This window comes from Sceloporus occidentalis, unplaced genomic scaffold (assembly GCF_023333645.1).
Source record: "Sceloporus occidentalis isolate IW3139 unplaced genomic scaffold, rSceOcc1.0.p SCAF_1, whole genome shotgun sequence".
Lineage (NCBI taxonomy): Eukaryota > Metazoa > Chordata > Lepidosauria > Squamata > Phrynosomatidae > Sceloporus > Sceloporus occidentalis.
In genome coordinates this window covers 152,455,043-152,481,331 of record NW_028316981.1, presented here as the reverse complement: position 1 = coordinate 152,481,331, position 26,289 = coordinate 152,455,043, and the positions used below count along the sequence as shown (strand labels likewise).

The 26,289-nt window shown below is 45.1% G+C and overlaps 1 protein-coding gene across 6 annotated transcripts in view; it reads left to right on the top strand.

The window, feature by feature from the left end:
• The window catches only part of ITGA7 (integrin subunit alpha 7), an 83,216-nt gene that overhangs the window by 50,147 nt on the left and 6,780 nt on the right, over positions 1-26,289 (top strand). For 5 of the 6 annotated variants that reach the window (XM_089477712.1, XM_089477684.1, XM_089477674.1 and 2 more), the window contains 17 exons: positions 8,685-8,892; positions 10,696-10,889; positions 11,501-11,589; positions 11,769-11,896; positions 13,006-13,101; positions 14,898-14,959; positions 15,392-15,561; positions 16,765-16,914; positions 17,192-17,304; positions 18,107-18,296; positions 19,824-19,907; positions 20,025-20,104; positions 20,516-20,593; positions 22,322-22,424; positions 23,271-23,447; positions 24,211-24,309; positions 26,060-26,173. In XM_089477712.1, the coding sequence (XP_089333838.1) occupies positions 8,685-8,892; positions 10,696-10,889; positions 11,501-11,589; positions 11,769-11,896; positions 13,006-13,101; positions 14,898-14,959; positions 15,392-15,561; positions 16,765-16,914; positions 17,192-17,304; positions 18,107-18,296; positions 19,824-19,907; positions 20,025-20,104; positions 20,516-20,593; positions 22,322-22,424; positions 23,271-23,447; positions 24,211-24,309; positions 26,060-26,173 (2,135 nt within the window). The remainder of the gene's footprint in view (positions 1-8,684; positions 8,893-10,695; positions 10,890-11,500; positions 11,590-11,768; positions 11,897-13,005; positions 13,102-14,897; positions 14,960-15,391; positions 15,562-16,764; positions 16,915-17,191; positions 17,305-18,106; positions 18,297-19,823; positions 19,908-20,024; positions 20,105-20,515; positions 20,594-22,321; positions 22,425-23,270; positions 23,448-24,210; positions 24,310-26,059; positions 26,174-26,289) is intronic. The other variant, XM_089477702.1, reaches the window with a different exon arrangement.

Here is a 26,289-nt window from a genome sequence, read left to right as displayed (position 1 = left end):
AAGAATGAGCCAATCAAGAGCAGGACACTGAGGGGAGGATGGGCGGGATTTGTATGTATTCGCAGATGACCACTCGAAGAAATACTGTTACAGGTAAGCAACCTGTCCTTCTTCTTCGTGGTCTCTGCGAATCATACAAATGGGTTTAGACTGACAAGCTTAGGTAAGCGGCGGAGGGAGTGCCCGGACCACAAGTGAAGTGAACCAATGTTGTTTATTATTAACAATAAACTTGTCAAAAACAACCACCCGTACTGTCAGTCATTTGTACTTTAACCATAGGTATGGCAGAAGGAGATGCAACTCCTGTAAGCAATAACCCAATTATGTATGCAGTGGTTTAGCATAAAGAAATGGCATGAGCACAGCTTGAGCACGTGCTGGGAACAAACATCAACACAACCTCAAGATGCATAAATACTAATCAATGCAACCCAGAAATCAAGACAGCTCTACCAAAAGCTGCGTCCCGCCTGGCCCTTGTGTCCAGTCTGTAATGTTTAACAAATGTCATAGGCTGGGACCAGACAGCAGCCTAGCAGACATCCTCCAGAGAAACCCCAGACAAAAAAGCGGAGGATGCTGCTACCGCCCTTGTTGCATGCGACCGTACCATGGTGGGGAGAGGTCTACCCAAAAGTTCATAGCAGAGGTGGATGGTCGCAGCCACCCATTTAGAGAACCTCTGCGGTGACACCGGCAGACCCTTTTTCGGTACCGAGTAACATTGGAACAGTCTCTCGGACCGACTCGAACCCGACGTTCTGTCCAAGTAGAAAGCCAGAGCCCTCCTAACGTCCAAGGTATGCAAAGCCCGCTCGACCTCTGTGGTCGGGTTCGAGGCCAGGGTAGGTAGCACAATGTCCTGACACATGTGGAAGGTCAACACCACCTTAGGCAAGAAGGTGATATTGGTACGGAGAACCACCTTGTCCTTATGAAACCTTAAATAGGGCTGGTCTCTCCGCAAAGCACAAAGTTCGCCTGCACGGCGGGCAGAGGTAATGGCCACTAGGAAAGCAGTTTTCCAAGTCAATAGTCTCAAGTCCGTAGTGGCCATGGGTTCAAAGGGCTTGGATTGTAAAGCTGATAAGACAGCGTCCAGACTCCAAGCCGGGGTTGGTGCCGACACCGGCGGGTATAGGTTAGCACAACCCTTAAGGAAAGCCTTGACCAACGGGTCCCTGAAAAAAGAAGGTTTGTTTGCAAACTGAAAATGGGAACAAATGGCCGAGAGGTAGCACTTGATAGATGTGAGGGAAAGGCCCTCCTGCAAAAGTGCCATCAGGAACTGCAACACCACCGGGGTGGAGATCTGGTCCGGATCGACGTCTCTGTCGGACAGGAACCTGGAAAACCTTCTCCATTTGGACGCATAGGACCTTTGGGTGGAAGGTTTATGAGCAGCCTGGATCACCGTCCGTACCGAGTCAGGTAGCGACGCTAGGGATGGAGCCTCCACGCTACCAAGGGCAGACTGTCGATGTCAGGATGGCGAACCTGGCCGTTCTGGATCGTCAGCAGGTCCGGACGAGGATCGATCCGGAGAAACGTCTCTCCCGACAGGGGCAGGAGGGATGGGAACCATGGCTGTCTGGGCCACCACGGGGTGATGAGGATCGCATTCGACCGGTCCGACGTCATCTTGGACACCACTCGAACGATTAGCGGGAGCGGTGGAAAGGCATATAGCAGGCATCCCGCCCAAGTGAAGCCGAACGCATCTCCGAGGGATCCTTCGCAGCGCGTTCTGGAACAGAACTGGGGACAGTGAGTGTTGGACCCGGTTGCAAAAAGGTCGATTTGGGGAGTCCCCCATCCCCGAAATATTTGTGCTATTGAGTCCGGGTGTAATCTCCATTCGTGGGATACAGACGTCTCCCTGCTGAGTCTGTCTGCCAGTTTGTTGTCGTCCCCGGGAAGGTGAATGGCATGGAGGTGGATTCCCCTCGGGATGCACCAGTTCCATATTCGCATCGTGATGTCGAGTAGGGTAAGGGACTTGGTACCTCCCTACTTGTTTATGTAGAACAGTACCGTTGTGTTGTCTGTTCTGAGAAGCACCACCTTGTCTTGCAACACCGATTCGAACGCCCTCAACGATTTCTCCACCGCGAGCATCTCGAGGGCGTTGATGTGGAGATGTTGTTCTACCGGCAACCACCTCCCTTTGACTACCAACTCGAGGAGGTGGGCGCCCCAGCCGTCCAGGGATGCATCTGTGGTGAGTGTCAGCTGTGGCTGGGGCGGGACGAAAGGTAATCCGGCGCAGACGTTTTCGGGTTCGCGCCACCACTGTAGGGAGGAGGCCACCGGCCTCGGGACGGTGAGCCATTTGAGTGGAGAGTCCACCACTGGATTGAAGACGGAAAGGAACCATCTTTGTAGGGGACGTAGCCGAAGTCTCGCCCACGGCGTCACAAAGGTCGTGGAGGCCATGTGGCCCAGCGCCACCTGGACGTCCCTGGCCCTCACCCTTCTGAATCTGAGAAATGGGTTGAGCACGACGGATAGGGTCTGGAAGCGGTCTCGAGGTAGTGACGCTATGGAAGAGTTCGAATCCAGGAGAGCACCGATGAACCTGACCTGTCTCGTCGGAGTCAGGTGCGACTTGTCGAAGTTGATCACCAATCCCAGTGATTGGAGGAGTGTGAGTGTGAATGTGATGGACCGGAGGAGTTCCTCTTGAGATGGAGCCGCTAGAAGCCAATCGTCCAAGTAGGGGAACACCCTGAGACCCCTCTGGTGGAGGTACGACACCACTGGAGCTAGGCACTTGGTAAAAATTCTTGGAGCTGTTGCCAAACCGAACAGCAGGACGTTGTAGTGATAAGCGTCGGAGCCGACGGCGAAGGCGAGGAATCTCCTGTGGGACTGTCGAATCCCTATGTGGAAATATGCGTCCTTGAGGTCGATCGTCGCAAACCAGAGGCCCTGGTGTAGAAGAGGCAAAATGGAAGGTAAAGTTACCATACGGAAACGTTTGTATTGGAGGAAGTGGTTGAGCTGCCTTAAGTCTAGTATGGGCTGAACTCCTCCATCCGGCTTCGGCACTATAAAGTATCTGGAGAAAAAGGCTGTTGGCCATTGGCTCCGTTCTAGGGGGGAAATTGCACCCTTTTGGAGTAAGGTGCGCACTTCGTCGAGAAGGGTGTCCGAGGGTGGGGTAGGGAGGAAGGTCCCCGTGGGGGGAAGGTCCTGAAACTCGAGGGCATAACCCCTACGGACGATGGAAAGCGCCCAAGAGTCAGTTGTTATCAAGGCCCAGGTGTTAACAAAGGGCCTCAATCTGTCCAAAAAGCAGGGAGCGACGAAGTGCGCGGTTCCACTTCAGGAGGCTTTTTTGGGCTGGTCGGTTCCCTGTCGGTGTGGCTTTCGGTATCGGCCCTGTGGCCCTCGCCTGCCGGATGAAGATGAAGACTGAGACGGGTATCTAGGGCGTTGGGAGCCCTGGTGTTGACCTTGTCGGTCCTGGTGAAAGGGTCTGAATTGTTGGCCCTGAGGTTGCCATTGGCGTCTCTTGCGGTATTGGGGGGTGGACGACGAGGACATACCGTGCTTCTTGGCGGCCGCCTTAAGCTTGAATTTTCTATTGAGACAATCGTCTGTCTAGGTATGGAACAAGCCGGATCCATCTAGAGGCATGTCCTCGATTGCCGTCTTTACCCCAGGCGTCAAATCGGTCCCGCGGAGCCAGGCGTGGCGTCGGAGGGCCAAGGAAGCTGACATCGCCCTGCCCGCGCATTTGGCCACGTTTCGTGAGGCAGTGATTAACCAGCCTCCTATGGAGTGGGCCTCGTCCCGAATCTCCACTAGTCTCCTTTGGGTATCATCAGGGACCTCAGGGATTAGGGGGGAAATATCCTCCATTAAGGCCTGTACGTAGGCTCCCATGCATGTGGTGTAGTTTATGGCCTTCACCGCCAAGGAAGCAGCAGAGTAGGCTTTTTTTGCTAGACCATCGACCTTGCGCGCCTCTCGGTCTATGGGAGATGTAGCCTGTTTGTGGGCGACGTTGAGTTGGGCCCCTTCGACAATAGCCGAATTCTGACGAGGATGGCTGGAGAGCCAAGGACAGCTCGTTGGAGAAACCCTATACAGGGTCTCAATTTTCCTGGAGGAGGTTGCCAATGAGGTTGGAGCATCCCAGGACCTCTTTATGAGAGTCTCCAAAGATGGAAGGAGTGGAATTGATGGAGGGGTTGGGACTCGACCATGTACCTGACGCTCCACAGGGTCACTTGCTGCGTCTTCTGGATACTGCAACTCGATGTCCAGGGCCCTGGACATCTTAATAATGTGCTCATTGAAAGTCCTCAGATCGTCAGTCGGGGAAGCTGGCTCGGGATGATGCATGTCCTGGGGAGAGTCTTGCGGGGACAAGTCGTCGTCTGACAATTTGTCCGAGGAAGGAACTGCATCTGGCTCCTACTCCGAATCCGAACGGTCACGGGGTGGACGCCTTACAGGGTGGTCACTGGGCCTAGGCTGGCGAGGTGGAACAGTCACCGTCGCTGTAGGCGTCACATCGGAAGGGCCTGGCTCCGGGTCCGACCGTCTCGGTCTGGGAGGTCTCGGTACCGGTGTCTCGGCAACCTGGGGACAAGTTGCCTGAGCATGACGCTTAGCCTTGAATCTTTTAAAGGCAACCTCCTTGGAAACCGCAACATAGTAGTTTCCAGACTCGGAGTCATAGAAAAAATCTTCCTCGACCATCTCCTCCTCCGAGGGAATCTCCAAAGGTTGCGTCGGCAATGGCGTAGGAGAGCGATGTCGAGTCGGGGAACGACGTCGGTCAGGTGGATGCTGGGGCTCTTGGTCCTCCACAGGCACGAGCTCTTGGTCTCCCATAGGCACGGTAGAGAGGTCCTCACAACTCGGGGTCGGTAAAGGAGCGTCCTCCCGGTCCGGAGATCGCCTCCTCTTGGCCTGTTTGGGCGCCTGATGGTCGGGTGATCGGTGTCTCTTTGACGACGAGGACTGATCCCGGTGCTTGGAATCTTTCTTGAGAGAAGAGGGGTCTTTCCCCTTAGATGTCTTGATCTTGTGTGCCTCAGGAGTCTTGGGCTTCTTCCTCGGTGGCAAGGGTGAGTCCGGAGGAAAGAAAGGGTTGACCTGAAGGTCAGTGATGGAAGTCACTCCGGAAGTGGTGGCAGTGGATGTGCCATCACCCCCTGCGGGGGTGGATTGAATTGACCCTGAGGTCGAAGCCCCCAATTCAGCTGGCGCCATCTTGGGATCAGTCGTCGGCCTCGTGTCCTTGGACTTCGACGCCTTGTCGGCCCTCTTGGAAGCCTTGGGCGGCCTCGAGCCCGAAGTCGCCGGAGGGTCCGATGATTTTGACTTCGAAGATGAAGCCGGATCAACCGGAGGCATCTTGGGCTGATCCACCAAATCGGAGTCCTCGGTCCCTGACGGTTTGCGAGGGCGCTTGGAGGACTTGTCGGTGGCTCTGGACCGGTCTGGGTCACGGGCCACATGAGAAGCCGAACCTTGTAGGGCAGGAGGCGCCGAGGAGGCACTCGCCGGGCTGCTCCGAACCACAGGAACCGCCCCAGAAGTAGAGGTCGACGGAGCCGAGGCCGGTCGTGAAACCTCCCCCCGAACCTTGCCTTGGGCAATAGCAGAAGTCAGCCTGGACTCACGATTTTTTCTTGCTTGTGAAGTCATAGAGCGGCAGAGAGGGCATGACTTCACGTCGTGATCCTTTCCCAGGCAAAGCAGGCAGGAGGAGTGCGGGTCCTGTACTGGGACCTTGCCTCCGCAAATGTCGCACTTCTTGAACGGAGGAGACATCAGGAACGAAGTGAACAAATCCGGAGGGAAGAGCAAAGCGTAATCCAAAACAGTCCGTAGGTCAAGCGAAGGAGAAATCAGCAAAGTCGAAAAAACAGTCCAAATTGAAGCCAGAGATCCAAACGAGAGAGAGAGAGCGAAGTTCCAATAGCACCAACGCGGCGGAAAAAAGGAACTGGGGAAAGAGCGGGAAGGCAGGGGCCTTATAAAGGGTGGGCGGGGTTACCGCCAAAAAGTTGCCTTTTAGTTGCAAAGTGTACTTTGCCCAGAGATTCTAGAAGTTCCGAGCAACACTGCGCAGGCGCAGTAAAACCCATTTGTATGATTCGCAGAGACCACGAAGAAGAAATTATTTGACTGCAGCTTCCATCAACTTGCTTAGTCTTAGCCAGTATAACAAATGGTGAGGGAGCATGGAATTGTACTCCAGCAGCATCTAGCAGGCTACCATTTGCCCACCCCTGGGCTAGGTGAATGGAATCCAGGTGTGTGGGGTCGGGGCCTGAGGAAAAAAAAGAAGGGCTGCAGGGGTCTCATTTCCAGCTATGTTAAAAGGAATGATTTCTCAGAAGAGACTCGTATCATTTCTGGAAGCCCTCCTTCTTTATAGCTTTCAGAAAAGAGACCATCTTCCACCACTCAGTTTGCTACTCCCCAGCCTTTTTACTGCTGGATCCATGGGAAGGATGCATAACTTTTATATAAGAAATAGTATATACATTCCGGGCCAGTGTCCAGCCTTCATTCCTGTACCTTCTCCCAGTTCCTTGTCCTCCACTGGGAAGAAGACAAAAGGCAAAGGGCAAGGCTATCAGCAGAGCTTATGAGCATTGACTGCTGATGCATCATTTCACATAAAAAGAGCAATTAAAAACCAAATTATTTGTTTTGAACTAACTTAGGGAGGGAGAGAGGTGCCCTGAGGGAAGTACATCCCTGACTCTAGCTGTTTAAGATGGTTTTCTTTTCCAAAAGAGATTATCTCCAGTATTCTCATTTAAATGTGAAGTAACTTTCCAGTACCCTGTGTGAAGTCCAGCTTTTAAAACCAGTTTTTTTGGCTTAGCCACCCCGCAAAAATCCCATAATTTAAAAATTAGCCAAGTTGATACCCTGTTTCTCATGTGTATAATTCCCAATTTCTGGCCAAGGAAAGCACTCCTTCTTTTAAACAAGGTAGTTCATTCATTAGCTGAAATCCAACAAACTAGTGATACCTTTATAGGGCCAACCTAAATGCACAATATGCATGTTAAAGGTATCACTGTTTGGTGGATTTTTGTTGTTACACTGGTGCCTCGGGTTACGAAATTAATTCGTTCCGCCATTCCTTTCGTAACCCGAAAATTTCGTAACCCGAAACACTTTTTCCATTGAAAATAACTAATGCGTTCTATGACCTCAGACTGAACCTGCAAGTCAAAACAAAGTTACAATAGAGGCCTATTAAGCTAAGTACCCTACAATACAATGTAATACAAAGTTGCCTGAGGCACTAAAGAGCTTAAGAATGACTTGCAGGTCCATTCTAAAGGTTTCTAAAGGATAAAGAAAAAAAGTTTTTTTCTTACCTTTGCTGGTCCTGGCATCTCAGAGTGAGGCAGGAGGAGGAGGAGGAGGAGGGGGGGCAGCCAAAACACCCAAATTTAAACCCAGACAACCAATTCAACCAATTCAACCAAAGCTAACCCCTAACCCAGCCCCCTTAGCTAAGAGAAGGCTTTCTGTTAGCACTGGAAAGCCTATAGCTGCACTTTGCAGCATTTGAATTTCGCGCCGAAATGAATTTCGTAACCCGAAAAATATTTCGTAACCCGAAACAGTTTTTGCCAATCCAACTTTTTCGTATCCCGGAAATTTCGTAACCCGATCATTTCGTATCCCGAGGCACCAGTGTACTGGATTTGCTATATGGCCAACACAGCTACCCCTGGATATTCATTACCTGGTAGCTCATTGCTTGATACTAAATTGCCCAACAGTGACAACAGTACATAGTGTTGGATGGTGACTTCCATGCAGTGTGGGAGTGAGTCTGCTTCAAACTTTCAAGAAGCTATTTAGATGCTAAACCCATGCCCTAAACAGGTTCATGACTTTGCACGGCATCTTTAAAATGCATACTAAAACCTGGTGCAGACTCACCACCCCACTGATGGCACAAACTGAACTCTCACTCCAAAGCATCATCTGATGACACATCTGTTAGGTTAGCCAACCTTTGTGACTTGCTACAAGGCAAGTCTAAAGTATGAAATGGCATTGCAGTGGTGTGCACTTCAGAACATATGCTCCCTATTCTCTTGTTTCATTAAAGGCAGGGAACAGGCAGTAGCACATCACTGAAATGTAGGTGGGAACCTTAGCCAGAGCTTGTACCATTGCCAGAGTGATCCCTATTTGCCCTGTTCCTGACTAGAGGTATTCATAAATTGGTCACATATTAATTCTGTGTGACAGTATGAAAGAGGCAGCTGATGACAGGCTATAGACTATGGGCACCCACTCAGCCTGGGAAAGATGTGAGAGGAGCTGGGGCCTTATCAGTCTGCCTACAACGTGGAAAATTTGTTTAGTCACATATAATTTTAAGTGGTTTAAGCCATTCTGAAACAAAATGTGAACTTTCAGTTTTCATTATTTCATGCAAACAAAACACTTTCTAAACCACTGTGGTGCTTACAAGTGTCTTGTGCATGTGTGTATGTGAAATGTGTGCATATGTGCCTTGAATTCACAATCAAGAGCCAGAATCAATTGTTTCAAGAGATGAAGCAATCTGCCTATTTGGAAGCTCATCTTGTAATTTTAGGACTCAAACAGCTGCTAATACTAGCACTGTGCTCAGAAACACCCCTCATGACTAACATACCTTCCTCTTGTTCTAGGATTTTCTCTGGACTCTGGAATGGGGCTTATCAGGAAGGATGAGCTGAGTTTTGTAACTGGGGCACCCCGAGCCAATCATACCGGAGCAGTGGTGATCCTGAAACGAGACAATGTCAACCGCCTGGTTCCTGAAGTTATCCTGGAGGGGGAGAAGCTCACTTCTTCCTTTGGCTATTCTGTGGCTGTGGTGGATCTAAATAACGATGGGTGAGCAATGTGGAACAGAGGCAGAAAACCCTCAGTCTGAATGGCATATGGATACATTATTTGTTTCAGATACTAGTCTGGAACTGTAGCATTGGGTGCTTGTGAGCATAAATTATGAAGCTATTAGTGTTCTTATTAGTAATTGCTCCAACATTGATGACCAAGGAATACAGGTTGTGCAAGGCTCAGATTATTTCCTTAAGTGACTGCATGGGCTTTACATTGATATACCACCCACATTATGTTATTTAATGGACGAAATGCCAGGATTCCATGTTCAAATTCCCATTCAACTGTGAAACTCACTGAGTTGCCATCTCTCATCTACCTCTCGTGGTTGCTGTGAAGACAAAATATGGATTATTATTTATTTGATGTATGGTTTATTTTTCTCCCCAAAGTGAGACTCAGTGTGGTTTTGTACACCATCTTGAGCTCTCTGGAACAATGGTGGGATTATAAAATTTGTAAAAACAACAACTTTATTGCAACATTGAAGAACTGTAAAATAATATATAACCCAGTTGTTACTATTGTAAGATGTATAGTGATAGACAGTGACATATATTTGGCTCATTAACTAAGATGTCAAGAGAATGGAGCGAGAGAGAGAGAGAGAGAGAGAGAGAGAGAGAGAGAGATCTGAATGTTGTAATACTTATATAAGTTAATACATTATTTTAAAAAAACAGTTGTAGAATTCAGTATTGGGAACAGAAAACAACAGCTTGAGAATTTCAGGTGATTTTAAAAACAAATAAATAACATTCTAGTTATTTCAACTGCAAGGAGATGTTTCAAAAAATGAGGATTGTACCATGGTGAAATTTCAGGTATCTATTGTGGTTTAAGCAGAATGTCCAGTGGTCAGAGGATGAAAATTCAGTGTCCTGTCTAGTTCTTTGCTTCACTCCCAGGCCTGCTGAGAGCTGGTTCAGGTCCCCCAGCTAGGACTGCCAGATTTTTTAAACAACAAAATGGAATTGGCCCTTCTGTTGCCATGCTCTCTCATGACTGTCAGATACACATAAGAGTTATAGAGTTGAAAGAGACCCCAAGGGCCTTCCATTCCATCCTCATTCTGCCATGCAGGAACACATAATCAAAGCACTCCTGACAGATGGCCATCCAGCCTTTGTTGAAAAATCTTCAAAGAAGGAGACTCCACCACACTCAGAGGGAGTGTGTTCCACTGGCAAACAGCTTTTACTGCAGAAAGTTCTTTCTAGTGATCGGGTTGAATCTGTTTTCTTGTAATCTGAATGCATTGCTCAGTGTGTGGAGCAGCAGAAAACAAGCTTGCTCCTTCTTCAGTATGACATCCTTTCAGATATTTAACCATGGCCAATATATTACCTCTCAACCCTTTCCTCTCCAGGCTAAACTTATTCAGTTTCCTAAGCCACCCTTCATAGCATGGTTTCCAGACCTTTCACTATCCTGGTTGCCCTCCTCTAGACACACTCCAGCTTGTCAATCTGAGGTAGGCCTATATAAAAGCCACCTCAAGTCTTGTGAGAGGAGGCATCTTGTGAAATTTCCAGACCCTCACAAGATTAGGGATCTCATGGGAGCCCAGAAGTCTTGTGATAGGCCTTCATCTTGTGAGACCTGAGGTGGACTTTATATAGGCCTGTGGTAGCAAGTTTGACTTAAGGCACAGTGGAGCAGTTGTACATATTTGTTGGTTTCGTATGAGTAATTTACTCTGGGTTGAGTATTTGGTATAACCCCTATGATAGCTGTACTGTGAGACCAATAGGTATTTCTATGGCAACCCCACTTACAACTTGTTATTTCTAGCTGGAAGGACCTGGTGGTGGGGGCACCAAATCTCTTTGACCGCAAGGAAGGGATTGGAGGTGCAGTCTATGTGTACATCAACCAGGCGGAGCGCTTGAAAAATGTCATCCCTGTACGTCTCAATGGCTCCTATGACTCCATGTTTGGTATCACAGTGGGTGCTCTTGGTGACCTCAACCAAGATGGCTTCCAAGGTGAGAGAACTGTGAGGGTCTGCTGCTTTGGGGATGGGGCAATTGGGGGGGTCTCTTGTCTCTAGAATTGTGGTAGATGCTAGTTCTTGGGATCAGGCAGGAGGAACCACATTGGCAATCTTGAGGAACCCAGAACTTGAGTGTGTATGACAGAAAGAAATGTAAGAGAGTATGATGATCTTAGGAATATGTCTGTATTTTGTGCTGTCCTAGTTTACAGGGAAGAGTAAAGGGAAAGAGTGTGCATGTTCTGTACTCTGCTGTGATTATGAAGTTTAGGTTTGTGTGTAAGAGACTGAAATTAGGCTAGCTTTGCATAAAATATGGGCAGAAGGTATTCAAAGCTGTCAGAGCTGTTTTTGCTTTCGGATACTTCCGTAACATGGTGATGACTGATTCCATCATGTGGGCCTGTAGCAATCAAGTACTGGGTGATTTAAAAACAATTGGTGCAAAAGTAAAGTTGTTCTTATGGTTATGCACCATTCTTTTTTAATCACCTGGTACAACCATACAACAGCAGCTATGTCATGTCTGTAAAATTCTGTCACCAGGAAAGATGAAGGTAGAAAGAGGCACTTGGGGTGAGTGGACTATTACTTTCTTTCCAGACTTTGCAGTTGGAGCCCCATTGGATGGTGATGGCAAGGTCTATATATATCATGGCAGTAATCTGGGATTTGTCACCAAACCTGCTCAGGTCTGTCTACCCCTTTCCCCTGCCTTGCAGTTGGGGTGTATGTGTGTTTTGGGAAACTTGATGCCCCTGCTGTCTTTCTTCCTTTCGTCTCTGAGAATTGTGTGCTTCTCCTTCCTGCACAATGAGTTTCCCATCTTATTGATTGCTACTCTCCTGTTCTGCCCCTTTATCTACTGCAGATCCTGACTGGAGAGAGTGTTGGCATTAAGATGTTTGGCTACTCCTTTTCTGGAGGTTTGGATATTGATGGAAATATGTACCCAGATCTTCTTGTAGGATCACTTGCTGACACAGTTGTGCTATACAGGTAAGCATAAAAAAGGAACAAGAGTGAGGTAAATCCTCATTGATCATTTTACATAATGGAAACCATAACCCATCAACTCACCCTATTGGTTCTCATCCCAACCATATTTCCACGTCCCTGCCATAATGTACAGCTTTCTCTTAAGTAGAACTCTTTTAACCATTAAGTTTATAAACTAGTGGTCTTCCTCCTTTATTGTGAGATCCTCTCATCTTGTCCTGGTTGGGGATAATGGCAGTTGAACTACATTTAGACTATATCTGTAGTCTACAACATCTGTAGGATGTTGTGTTAGAGAACTGTGACAGGGTAAGAGGAGACACCTGGATTAGAGCAGAACCAGCTGCATACAGTGAGGCCAGGCAACAGTAGGTCTAGCCTGGAGTGGCAATTCAAGACCTACAGTTTGCTTCAACAAACTCTGGGTGGTATCTGGGTCACCTGGTACCCCCATAGCCCCAGCCACTAGATCCTATCTGCCCTCCCCATATCATTCAGATACCTCTTGTTCTATATCTGTGTCCTGGCCACTGTTTGAAACTGATTATATGACACACCAGTGGACTATCTAAAGAATTTTCTCAAGGCTATTGGTTACCCTGGGGGAACTTTATCAAGAATCTTATGAGTTATGTCAGTACCAAGGGATGGCAATCGAAATAACCAAGACCATACTTTACTAACAGCCAAACCTTTATGCAAAAGTAATTGCTTGCAGAAGGCATCTGCTGTTGGGATTGTACCATGACTGTGTTTTTGATGTTTATGGCATTTCCCTTTTTGCTACAGCTGTAATGGATATTGGAAACAACTTGACAGAATGGTGGAAGCACCTGGGGCTCTTTTGGTATAGAAAACCAGAGAAGGGGAGATAGGAAAAACAATGTAACACTTTGCTTTTTAAATTTTTTACTTTGTTATTACACTTGAGAGCTTTTCCATGTGTCTTGGTTGCTCTCTTGGGATTCCTGAGCACTGAGAAAATAACCTTCATCTTAAGAAAAATGTGATATAACTTAGGGTCCCACTGTCTATTACTTTACCAGACATGAGGCTCCAATTGTCTACAACTGGTGCACTCTCTTATGAATATCCAATATCTGTTCTAGATCCCGACCTGTCATCCATATCTCCAGAAATATCACCGTCTACCCCCAGAATGTTGATCTGGAAAACATGAACTGCCGGTATTTTGAGGGCATCTGGTAAGGGGAAGAAAAATCTCTCTTCTTCCATCACTGAACTTCCCTGGTTCTGCATCTCCTCCTATTCCCTTTCTCAGCTGATGTCAAGCTATGCTTTCATGGATACACTGGCACTTTTGTCCATAAGCTTAATGCACATGGCTACAAAAGGAAACTGGTGTATTTTTAACACTCCCAGGTAGATATTTGATTTAGCGAAGAGTGAACAACTGTGATAGGCTTGGAGGCCAATTTTATACCCCCTCCAACTCCCCTGCTGCAGTACCACCAAAATTTGGCAGCAAATCATGCCAGGTTTGTATGGTGGAAAACCATGACAATCCCCTTGGAGTAAGAATTTTGTGATTTAATGGCTTAGTGGTTTATTAACAAGGTTTGGTGGCATGATTTTCTGCTGAATTTTGGCATTATGATTTTTGGGAGCGGGCCTTGGAAGGCTAAGTGGGCCTTGGAAGGCTAAGTGATGTCCACACCTGCTCTGCTGGGATGAATTTTAAACACTAGAGAACGTCAAAACTTTCTCTTCTGAACTCCAGGAAGGAATTAAGGTGAGCAGAAAGGAAAATGAATGAATGAATGAATGAATGAAATATTTATTTATCTCCCGCCTCTTCCGTTTTGGGGATCAAGGCGGGTAACAGCAAAATGTATACAATACACAGGGATAAAAACAACAAAACCCACAAGACGCTAGCTCAACCCTCCCTCCCAAGTATGAAATTAAATGGTAAAAACATGGTTAAAATATATATAACAAAGCATCAGAATTATTACACAATCCACGAATGAGAAAAGGTGATGGAAAGGGCGGATTCAATCGGTTCTGGGTATTATCAATCGGGGAAGGCCTGCCGGAAGAGAAAGGTTTTTGTTGCCTTTTTGAAAGCCTCTAATGGGGATAATTGGTCGATCTCTTCCGGCAGGTCATTCCAAATTTTTGGAGCAGTGGCAAAGTTTCTAATCCTTCCATTCATCTCCTTCAAATCTGAGGAGTGTTCTCATAATTCATTTGAATTGCAGACCCAGTCGAACAAGCTCTACCAAGATTCTAAGCCTCATTGCTGTGAGGGTTTTTAAAAAAGGAAAGGGACTGGGTAATATTGCCGTGCTGGCGGGGGAGGCAACTCTGGTACAGGTGGGAAGGCACTGCTCTCAGTCCTCCGGCATGGCCGGCGATGGTGCTGCGGCGCAGCCTATCTGGGTTAGTTCAAACATATGCCCACCCGTATCAAAATATTTGAAATTCAGAGTCAAGTGCAGGGGTGGTTAGTTATAATTGAGGGGCAGTATGGGGAACCAGGACCTCTAATTTATTTCAATTGGATTCAGGTCTCATGCATTGACAGTGCATGCAAATATGCATCTGACTCAGTGAACAGAACCAGCATTATGATACCCGTCTAGCATCTCTGTGGCTTTCTGGGTGAGCTGTTTTCACCAGAATAGATCTGCCCAGTGATTTTGGACACCTTATTGTTCATATTTAAAACAGAGCTTTTGAAAACTCAGTGATCATGGAATGCAACAACACTGCAGTGCAGCCACACTCTTTGGGAACACATCTAATACTGCACATCTGACATACTGGCCTCTTCTGTTCTGGGGCAATGAAAATTCACTATCCCTGCCTCTCCTAATTCAAGAGTAGCTGGTAGAAGGGAGTGGCATCTTCACCATGACAAATTCAAAAAGCTGAAACTGCCATCCCATTGAACCCTGGAGAAGGGAGAGGGGGCATCCCCATGCTAATTCACTTCAGTTGCTGAGTGAGCCTCCTTGTCTGTTTCCTTCCATAGTGTGGATGTGAGAGCCTGCTTCAGCTACACAGCCAACCCTCCAAGTTACAGCCCATCCATCAGTGAGTATTGGTTGGACCACACCATAGTCAGCTCTATAATCAGTTCTACTTAGTAGTCCTGAGGTCCTTGATATCATTATGTCAGGGGAAAAGCCACACGCTTTTGTTGTAGGATAAAGTTGTTGTGTGCCACGAGGCTCATCTTCTAGCACCAAAATTAGTCTTCTGCTTCAAATGTGGTGAACAGTTTCCCACTGCCAAGACAATTTGGATCTATATGTGGAACAAGGAAGAGGAGGTACAATCCTATCCTTTGCCTCAGGCAGCAAAAATGTCTTGAGTCAGCCTAGCATATGTTCCCCTTAATGCCAGGCAAAGGAGCCCCATTTAATCAACTGGCCTCAGTCTTGGCACCAACAGAAGGAGATTTCTATCTTTTCTCTCTCAGCCTTTCCCAAATCCCAAACTCATAGTATCCACTCCTTCCTTTAGCACTTGAATACACGTTTGATGCTGATGCTGACCACTGGGAATTACTCCAGACTCCCAGATTCACCTTCCAAAACCGGAAGACAACTGATCCCGAGCATCAGTACTCAGGAACAGTGCAGCTGCCTCAACAACATGTTCGTTCTTGTGTCAAGGCCACAATGCAGATGAAGGTGGGTCTCCACACCAGAGCATGAGGGCTATTGAAAGATGGTCAGTCTCTCAGTGTCAGTCAGCCAGAACAGTTCTAGCTCAGCTATATGGAAGAAGCTGTGCTTGAAGGAGTAAGAGAACCTGAGAGTTATCATGAACATTATGGTACTAGTACTAGCCACCCCACCCTTGCTTCAGATTCCATGCTTGAGTTTTCTCCTGTAGCAGGACTAGAAATGCTATTCTGGCACTTCCCCCATTGAAGACTTCATTGCTGTTCAGAAATAGACAGGAAATTTAAATTATATTTGCTATGGCTATTGCTATACACACCCACACACACACAGCATGTGTATGTGTGTGTGTGTGTGTATATATATATATATGTATATATATATATATATATATATAAAATTTAAATATATCACCACTTCCCAAAGTACCTATATAGTTGCCATGTGTCTGTCATCACTCTAAACCAACAGTTTGAAAGGGACATTTGAAAGGAGCCCTGGTGGTGCAGTGGTTAAATGCCTGTACTGCAGCCATTCACTCAAAACCACAAGGTTGCGAGTTCAAGACCAGCAAAAGGGCCCAAGCTCGACTCAGGCTTGCATCCTTCCGAGGTCGCTAAAAATGAGTACCCAGACTGTTGGGGGCAAATTACCTTACTTGCTAATTAGCTTACTTGCTGTTCACCGCTATGATCTTTGGAATAGCGGTATATAAATAAAAAAAAACCAAACAAAACAACAAACATTAGAAAATAAGTTATCTTTCAGAATGTTTAGCTTTCATTTCAAAACATCTCTCTAGATTTTTTTAAAAAATCATAACTTCTGGAGATACATTTTAAAAACACATCTAGTTGATCAATAGGAAATCATTTTATTCTGTCTTTGCTCTGCTCTGTTAGTGCCAACAAGCACTTGGCACACATTTAATTTTTATACATAAACTAAATAATAGTGAACCTGTGAACTGTTTGTATTTAAGGATTTTACCATTATGGATTTACTCTCACCATTAAGTTCCTGCACCATTTCTGTTACTGGCCACCACATTCTGCATGAAATATTGGCCATAAACCCCACAGCTTGCATTTCCTACCATTCTGAAGAAAAAGACGCAGGGACATGACTGGCATTAGGTGAAATCTATTCAAAACCTGTTTCTTGGAGAAAAAGAGTTCCTTGTTCCTAAACTGATTTCTTCTATTGCAGGATCATGTCCGTGACAAGCTGCGCCCCATAGTTGTGCTGGTGAGCTACAACATCAAGCATGCCCGCAACAGACGCCAGACCTCGGGAGCCACTTTGGGGCCACTGTTGCCTGTCCTAAATGCCCTGCCACCAAATACTCAGAGGACAGAGGTAATAAGCATAGCAGTCATGGATGAATTAGGGCAGTTCTCCCTTTCCTCGTCTCATTCATAGCTAATGACAGTAGGGTAGGAGAAGTAAAACTGGGGCTCATGCAACCTATACCTTGTATTATGAGAATGAGTATGATCCTTTGGGCATGAGCTGGAGTTCCATATTGCATCTTGAGCCAGCCCTTGACAAACCCTTCTGGAATGCCTTTGGAGTTGCATTACCTTTTTCATTTTTTTAATCCTCCACATCTTTGGGCATTGTGTTCCTCCTACAGGTGAATTTCCTGAAGCAGGGATGTGGAGAGGACAAGATTTGTCAAAGCAACCTGCAGCTGAGCTATAAGTTCAGTTCTCGCATTGATGATGCTCTATTCCATCCCCTGCCCAGGTATGAGCAGGATATGGCTTCTCTTTTGAACCTAGTATATTATTATTACTTGGCATTTATTTAGCACTGACAATGTGGGTGTTGCACATGACACACAGTAGTCATCAGTGAACAAAAATACAAGTGGCTGTCCATTACATTCCATTTCAGCATTCTGATTTATATAAAAGGATGTTGCTATAGTCAGCCTTAACATGCAAAAGGTTGAGACCCTCCTCTAGATTTAGCTGACATCAACTGTTTTTGTCATGTCTGCAGTGAAATCAGGACTTGCAGAGTCAAAATGCTGTGGCTTTTTGATTATACTGGAACCATACCATCATCCAACACTTTTCCTCAAGCTTCTTTTTCACACCTGAGCTTAGCTACAAATCCTCAGTATAGGTTTTTTTTGGGGGGGGGGCAGAGAGGATTTTTCCTAAATATGTGTATTGTTGTGAGCTAGCTCTGTTTAATACAGTGCTGTTTTGTGGTGACTTAGTCTTGAATGGGTAGTTAAGACCAATTTGCTGTGCAAAAGCCCTAGAGATGCACACAAAAATAGCTAAAACTATTGTTGAACTGGATTAACACAGTTGCCATCACTTTTGCCTTCTTTTGGGGGGGCATGGCTGTGGGGACCACGATGATGAGTGACTGCACCTCACAATATACCAGTACACAACTAGGTGTCACTTCTCTCATTATGTACTTCTTAAAAGGAGTTAGCCTGCTCAAAGAGTTCTTCCTCTGAAGCTATTCTAGTTTGTGATTATTTTAGCAGTACAAGACTTTCATGAAAGGCTCTATTTCTTTCCTCTAGGGGTGATGATGGTTTAGACATTTTTTCCATGAGTGACCAAAAAGTAGTAGCCCTTGAGATCTTCATCACCAATTTTCCTTCAGATACTGCTCACCCACAGCAGGATGGAGATGATGCTCATGAAGCCATGCTGTTTGTCTTTCTGCCACCTACCTTGCCTTATTCTGCTATGCGTCCCTACAATGCCACGGTATGCTTTGGAATCTGCTGCAATATATCCCAGTGGCAAGGAATAAAGGGAAGAGCTGATCTGTGGGACTGGGTCATTGCTGTAGCATAGGATGATTGCTGATGGCATTCAGAATTATTTTTCCAGAAAGGAGGCCTTTTCCAGAAAGGATAAATTTGAGGCTGGTGGGGAATGCTGAGTGGAATTTGAAGGACTGGCTCTTCAAATTGTCATGTGGAGAAGGGATGCACAGCTTCACCTATTTTGTTCTTGTATGTGAAAATGGGGAAAAAAAGTTTTCACCCCACTAGCAAAATGGCAATAATCTGTGCACTTTTTCACTCCCCCCCCATTCTGCTACTTCCTTTGCATAAATGTTGTAAACATGCTTTGCACAAAAGCCAGTGTTTTTTGTTATTGTAGGTACTGACAAAAAAAAGTGCTGATCTTTTTGTTCTCCTGCAAGGGCAAACGATCTTACAGTTGATAATTTTTTGACAGGATGTGTTGATGTGCCGAAACACATCAGGTGATAATTTTTTGATGGGGTATCCTGATCTGCCAAAACATTCCTTTTCTCTGAATATGCTCTACACTCCTAATGTGAGGTCATTAATAATTGAGACTGTGGAATAGGAATACTGTCAGAGATAGCATAGTTGCAATTGAAACTTGAAAGCCTCTGTTCCTCACACGTGTGTTACCATGCTAGTTTTATAGGGGTGTGAATAGATTCTGCCAGGTGGAACTGTAGGTAGCAGTGTTGGGTTGCTGGCAGTGGTCCCATGTGGTGGGATGCACTGAAGATTCCAGTGTAGAAGAGCACAATAGAGGACAGTGTATTTGCAAAGGCCAAAGGCCGTGGATATTATGTGGCCACTGGAAGCCTACACAGCTAGGCTTGAGGATTCTCAGGCTGCATTTGCATTGCAGAAATGATGCAGTTTGACACCTCTTTAACTGCCATGGCTTAATGCTATGGGATTCTGGGATTTGTAGTTTTGTGAGATGTTTAGCCTAGTTTTTCAGAGAACTCTGGTGCCACAACAAACTACAAATCCCAGGATTCCACAGCATTGAGCCATGGCAGTTAAAGTGGTGTCAAATTGCATTCTTGGTGTTGGAAGAGAAAGCATGGCTGTGCTCCAGTTTTTAAAGAAGCACTGGCAATGGAGAAAACCAAAAGATGTTACAGTTCTGGTGGCTGGTAGCACTTACATTGTTTGCAGTTCTATTGCAGGATTCAATTGTTTAGTTCTGCTTCCTATGCTTTGAAGAAAAGGTAGAGACTGGGCAGTTTATGATAGCATCTCATAGAGCTACTGCCTATACCTCATTTACCCACATTTTCTGTATCCTTCTGTTGCTCCAGTCTTTGCCATTTTTTCTAAGGTAGGGGGAGGAAATTACTTGATGCAGGTTAAACCACAATTTATAGTTCTTTGTTCTACTCACACCACATGGCACCAAATTTAGATTTCGTTTGCGGCAGCATACAGTAATATACAGCCTCTGCAAACATATGATCAATAACCTTATCTTTTACAGGAGAAGGCCCCAGCCTGTATGTCTAACCAAAATGCCTCCTATGTTGAATGTGAGCTTGGGAACCCCATGAAACGTGGAGCACAGGTGACGTACAGAGTGACCAAGACCATAATCACCTCCATAAAAGTAACTGTCTATGTTTCATCACATTTTTTATTTCCAAATTCCTCACCCCCTACCCCTTTCTGTTTCTCCCCTCAGTTTCGGTTCTACCTTGTTCTCAGCACCTTTGGCATTACCTTGGAGACCACAGAGCTGGAAGTGAGGCTAGAACTTAGCACGTGAGTATTACTTCTCTTCCTCCCAAGAGCTGAAATTGCTAGATAAATCAAAGGATTTATCTAGCAAGAATTCCTCTGCCAGGTTTGCAGACCCCCATCTCCTAGGTAATTTAATGAAGTCAACTTTGCTCATGATAGCCCAGATCTAAGGTATTTCAAGGTCAGCTGGCCAAACCTAAATTCTTGAGCTACTTGGGTTTGTTCATTATTTGAAAATCCCTTAATTGTGTGTGTGTGTGTGTGTGTGTTTGCAGGACACTGTAGAGATTAGATTCATCAGGTCAGGGGTTGTGAGGAATGTACAGGAAATGTTAGACAGTCATCAAAGGGAAAGACAAGGTGGCAGATTGGCATGATGATAGTAAACACTATCTTGGCTTAACATCTCTCACTTCTTGCTTTTGCCTGCAGGACCTCGGAGCAGCCTGGGTTGGCCCCACTGATAGCACGTGCCCGTGTGGTCATGGAGCTTCCACTCTCTGTTGCTGGGTAAGAGCCACATGGGAAGACTTTCCATTCACTTCCAGTCAATGTGATTCCCTTGTCAAGCTATGGTACCGAGGCATAACATAAAAAGAAGAGCTGGTGTCTGCTGCCAGATACATGCAGAGTGGAAGTACACAAGAAAGAGTCATGACCATTTTCTCTATTAACCACAAGTCCCAGAATCTAGTCCACCATCCTGCAATATTCAACTTTCCAGTTTTCCAGTTCTTGGCTATCTCAAGCCTGGCAACATCCAGAAGCAAACTAATAAGTTCTTTATGCTGCAGGGCTTTACTTTCATTCACAAAAAATGGAGAGCAGGAGTGGTGATAATTGTATACTTTGTTTAGTGATCTTGAAGATCAGTTGTAAAATTTCTGTCCAATACTCATGCACTAAGGGATAATCCAGCCACATATGTACAAAGGTTCCCCTAACTTCACAACCCCTCCAGCATTTTGGATTAGCATTGGTAGACATACGAGCCAGTTTGGTTGGGGTGAGGTACCATTGATGGACCAACTTGATAGTATTCAAGTAATGGAACTAGTTTTAAATGGTAAATGAGTCCATGTATTTAATGGTTTATGGAGAAAATGGCAGATAATAACAACAGAGGCTTACACTCTGGATTGACCTTTCATAAGATTTGGCACCCATTTACTGAATACATCCAGCAAGATTTAGTCTCTAGACATCCCACAATTTTAGCTAAAATTTTATGGAAAGATGTCTTTCAGGATCCCTGAATATACCTTTTATCTATAATTTTCAGGGCCTTATCTGGGTTGTTGCCTGTATTTATTGTTGTTTTGGTGTACTGTTTGTCATGTTTTGTTTTAGAATGTATTAATAAATTTTAATTTTTTAAAAAAGAAAGAAAGAGTCATGATGGAGAGCCATGAGCCTAATAATATTTGCTGGTGGGTTTTAGAGGACAGGTGCAATTAGCTAGTCAGTCTTCCTAGGACATTTTCCATATGCATTCTTCACTGAGGACCACTGCAAGATACTTCCATGCAGGAAAAGGCTACAGCATGAGAGAAATTCTAGGTATCCTCTTCCTGTGAAATGTTCCATATTTACTCTGCAGCTTCCATAGCTACAGTCCACAGCTGAATATGAACTGATGCAAATATACAGATTGGTCTGTTTGGCAGATGAGTTCTGTAAGGTTGCCAGAAGGGGTCTGCATTTATTAGGATCAAGGTGGATGTCAATTGTCTTGTGCTATGCCTTTGATTTTAGAAGCACAAAGTGCTTTCTTTATACTTCTTTCCAACACCATGCTTTCAGATGCTGGGAGCTACTTCCCTTGTGGCTGGCAAAAATAAAATCACTAATATACACAAATATTATTTAGCCTTCATATTTTATACCTTTTGGAGAATTCTGGATTGCCTTGGTCAGAATTTGCGGGGAGCAGAGCTGGTATGGAACATGACACCTGCCTGAGCATTCCTGCCAACCTTAGCTATGAATGAAACGCATTCCCCACTTGAGAATGAGGAATTGCAAGCACAATTCAACTGACATCAGAAATTCTTTTTTCATATGTCCAATGGAAATTAACAGAACAATCTACCCTCTATTTGTACCCAGAACCATTACAGCCTATGCCTATCATAGCACAACCATTTCCAGATTGGCAGAGGGTGAATGTCTCACTGTTTCTGCCTACTAAGAGTTCTGTGCATCCAATATTGTCTCTCCCCTTCTCTCATTCCCTAGAATGGCAGAACCACATCAGCTCTTCTACAGTGGAGAGGTGCGGGGTGAGAGTGCCATGAAAAAAGAGAGTGAGGTGGGCAGTCCCGTGCTCTACAAGGTGACGGTGAGTGAGTGTTTCCTCTTGATCAGCCTTGAGGCTTTGTTTGTAACCCACTTTGTTAATTCCTGCTCCTCAAACTACCACCCTCCTGATATCTAAGGAAGTAGACCAGGTCTATGAAAGTTTATTGTACATCTTTCACTCAGTTAGTCTCAAAAGTGTTACAAGATCCCTTTGCATACTAAACCTCCTGATGTGTTAGACTACAACTCCCATCATCCTCAGAAAGTGTGGGTCATAGTCTTAACACATCAGGAGGTGCTATGTTGTGGGAGGATGTTTTATAGCAGATTCATGGATTATAGCTAGAAGCGAGAGTACCTGAAGCCAGGAGTCATAATTTTATAGTGAGAGAACATGTCAGAAGAGATATGTGGTAGATAGCATTCTTTGTCCCTTTAAGCACCCTGCAAAACAGCTACAAGTGTTCCTTTATAGTGCCTGGTTAGGAATGAATGTGGGATTGCACCTGTTCTAACAGCTAGAGAAACAGTGAATATTAGTTATCCCAGATTCAAACAAACTGTGGTCTCTTACATATGTCATGCATTGAGATTTTATGTATGGAGATTAATGCAAAATGTAATTGAGACATGGCACTGTGTGTACTGAGTAAAATCTAAGGTCAGAGCTGGTGAACCTATGGTCTTCCTGGTCTTGTTGGACTAGAGTTTCCATCAGCCCTAGCCAATACAGCCAATAAAGAGGGATAGTAGGAGTAGTAGTCCAACATCTGGAAGTCCAGATGTTCCCAACCCCTGCTGTAGGGGGATGGGTGAAGTGTTTACCTTTGCCTTTGGGTAGCACTTTCACATGCACCTTTTCCTTCCTTGTCTCTCTCACCCCCAGGTCACAAACAGGGGCCAGTCACTGAACACTCTTGGCTCAGCCTTCCTCAATGTCATGTGGCCCCATGAAATTGCAAATGGAAAGTGGCTCCTCTATCCCTTGAAGTTGGAGCTATCAACCCAACCTCAGCAGCGCACAACCTGCTCCCCAAAACCGAACCCACTGCATCTTACTCTAGTAAGTGTCATGGGACTGAGGCAAAGATGGAGAACATTTTGTAGTGATAAGGGCAGTGTATGACTTCCCTATCCCACTTCTTCACAGGCTCACACAGCCTTGATATAAGTATGTCGTAGTTGTTGTGATGGTGGTGGTGCACCTTCAAGTAATTTCTGACTTATGGTGGCCCTAAGGCAAACCTATCATGGGATTTTCTTGGCAAGTTTTGTTCAGAGGAGGTTTGCCATTGCCTTCCCCTGAAGCTGAGAGCATGTGACTTGCCCAAAGTCACCCAGTGGGTTTCATGGCAAGTGAGGAATGGAACCCTGATCTCCAGAGTCACAGTCCAACCCTTAAACCACTACGCTACACTGGCTCTGATACAGGTACTACCAGCCACCAAATTCTTGATTAGCTGTGTTGCTTGTGATAAGCAAAGCACCTCTAAAGGACTGTATTTTTCTGTGTGATCCCACATTGGTCCAACTGCAAGCATTTACTTTTGCAGATATTTTTCTCTTCTCTAATAATCATATTTGGGACTGTGATCTGCCTGCCCTCCCCGAAAGCCCAAAAACCTGATTTGCAAATTTAGCCTTGATATTATTCACAATTCCAGAAATGATGAATGCATTTGCAAAAGCTCTTTTTTGGGTGAATATCTGAAATTACACAGCAAATATGTTGCTTATTTGAGGAAATGGTGAAGTTATAGTTCCTGTTTTGAGAATAGAAAGTGACAGTATTTGCAACATTCCTAATCTTCTACTCTTTTCTTCAGGAGCCTCCTTATCAAGCTAGGAAGAAGCGGGAGGCTCAGCAGACAGAGATAGCCAGCAGGCCATTGACGTACTGGGAGAGGCGAAAAAATGCTACCTTGGTAAGACTCTGTCCAAGGGCAGTGGTCGAGACTGGCTGCATTCCACCCATCCATAAAATTGTCATGCAAGCATGAAACCAAGTGCACAGCATGACATTCAGGGACAAGTCATCCCTGCACACTCACCCAGGCACAGAAAAGGATAAACTACTAATAAATGTAATTATAAAATTATAATTATACTTTTTATTTATAAAAAATGAATGCAGATTCAAGAAGCTATGATTTATAAGGGTAGTTGTGCATCTGGCACCCCAAGGGTACAAAATCTGCAACCTTACAACTTGCTTTCATTATACAACAACCATGTTAGAATTTTGAAAGACCAATTATGTGAAGGATGTAGTTTGTCCATACAGGTATACTTTAGTTAATAAAATATATGTGTTCTGGGTATTATTTCTTTAGCAGAAATTTTTTTTACTAGAGGCAGAAATAACATGGAAAGAACAGAGATCCATCCATCCCTCTAATTATATCCTAGCTTCTCCTCAGACTGGGACTCAAGGGGACTTACAAAATACAAAAAAATATACTTACAGGAGGTTCCTATACCACACAAAAGGAGAGCAATTTAACTATAGTTCAGCAAACTTTTTAATCAAAGCTAACAATATATAAATGTGAAATGAAACCGTCAGATCATGTCAGATATGTATATATAAACAAAGACATTATGAAATTTCTAGAGACGACTTGAAAGCTTCTTTCAAAATTCATCCAGGAATGCTTTTTTCTTCCCTTTTCACCAGCCTCCATTTTTCTATGATTTCCACTTTGGTGGCCAGACTTCTATACCTATGCTTTTTTAACATGCTAGGGGTAGCTGGAGAGTCAAGCTGATCTGCTCTCCCCTTTTTTCCTCTATTTAGCTGTTCACACATATTCAGTAAGGGATTCTGGAGGCAACTGCAGCTTGTATTGCCTATAATATAGGTAGGCACCTGCAGCTACAATGTTAGCTAGAGTAGAATCCCATTTTTCCCAGCTCAAGCCTTATTGCATTGTTTATCGCAGACATAGTGGTGCAGCCCCACAGTGGAAGTCTGTGTTTCTCCAGCCCACCTTCACCTTCCCAATGCTGGTGCTGCTGAAAAACTTCCACCTTACAGAGAACCAACAGGAAGGAGGACTGCCTGTTATAAAAATATTTTTTTAAAGGAGCATCTTTGTCAAAGGCTTTGTTAACAGAGGTGTGCCTGCCATTGTATAGCAAAAATTCTATTTCACCCTTGTCCTCCTAGTCTTTACATGAGAGCCTTTAGGCAGACAAACTTTTGCATTGCTTCTCTAAAATCTTGGGGTCCAGAAACCTTTACTGGTGATGTTAAATGTAAGATGGGAGTTCTCAGGATTCTCATGTAGCAAATACATTCTATGCTAGAAACCAGATTCTGCAATTTATAGTATCATTACAGCCACCCAAACAGCAAGACATGTGAAAGGGGGATGGTTTGTTGGTGGGCACTGCATGTAGCTACCCAACTAGTTACCCTTGGGAGGTACCCAAACAAAAATGTCTATCTTAATCCATCAGGATTTTAAAATGATACCCAGATGGTATCATTGGAAAAAAAGAAAAATGTGTCTGCCTGATATTGCATTTTCTTCAGAAGCCGCTCATGTCTAAACAGAAGAGATACCTCATTTCATATTTCAGAGTGAGGCAGACCCCCACTCAGACCACAGGGTACCTATGATTCTTTTGCTGGCTCTAACATAATCTGTTACCTTTTATCTCATGTTTCAGGATTGTGCTCAAGGCACTGCTCGTTGTCAGCTCTTCCAGTGCCCCCTTTCCAGCTTTGACCGCTCAGCTGTCCTCAATATTTGGGGTCGTCTCTGGAACAGCACCTTTCTGGAGGTTAGTCTGACTCCCTCTGCTGAGTGTGAGAGAAATAGCAACACATGCAGCTATTTAAAAAGTTATGGAACACATTTTATGCAGGATGCCATGCCAGCCTATCAGGTCATGAAGAA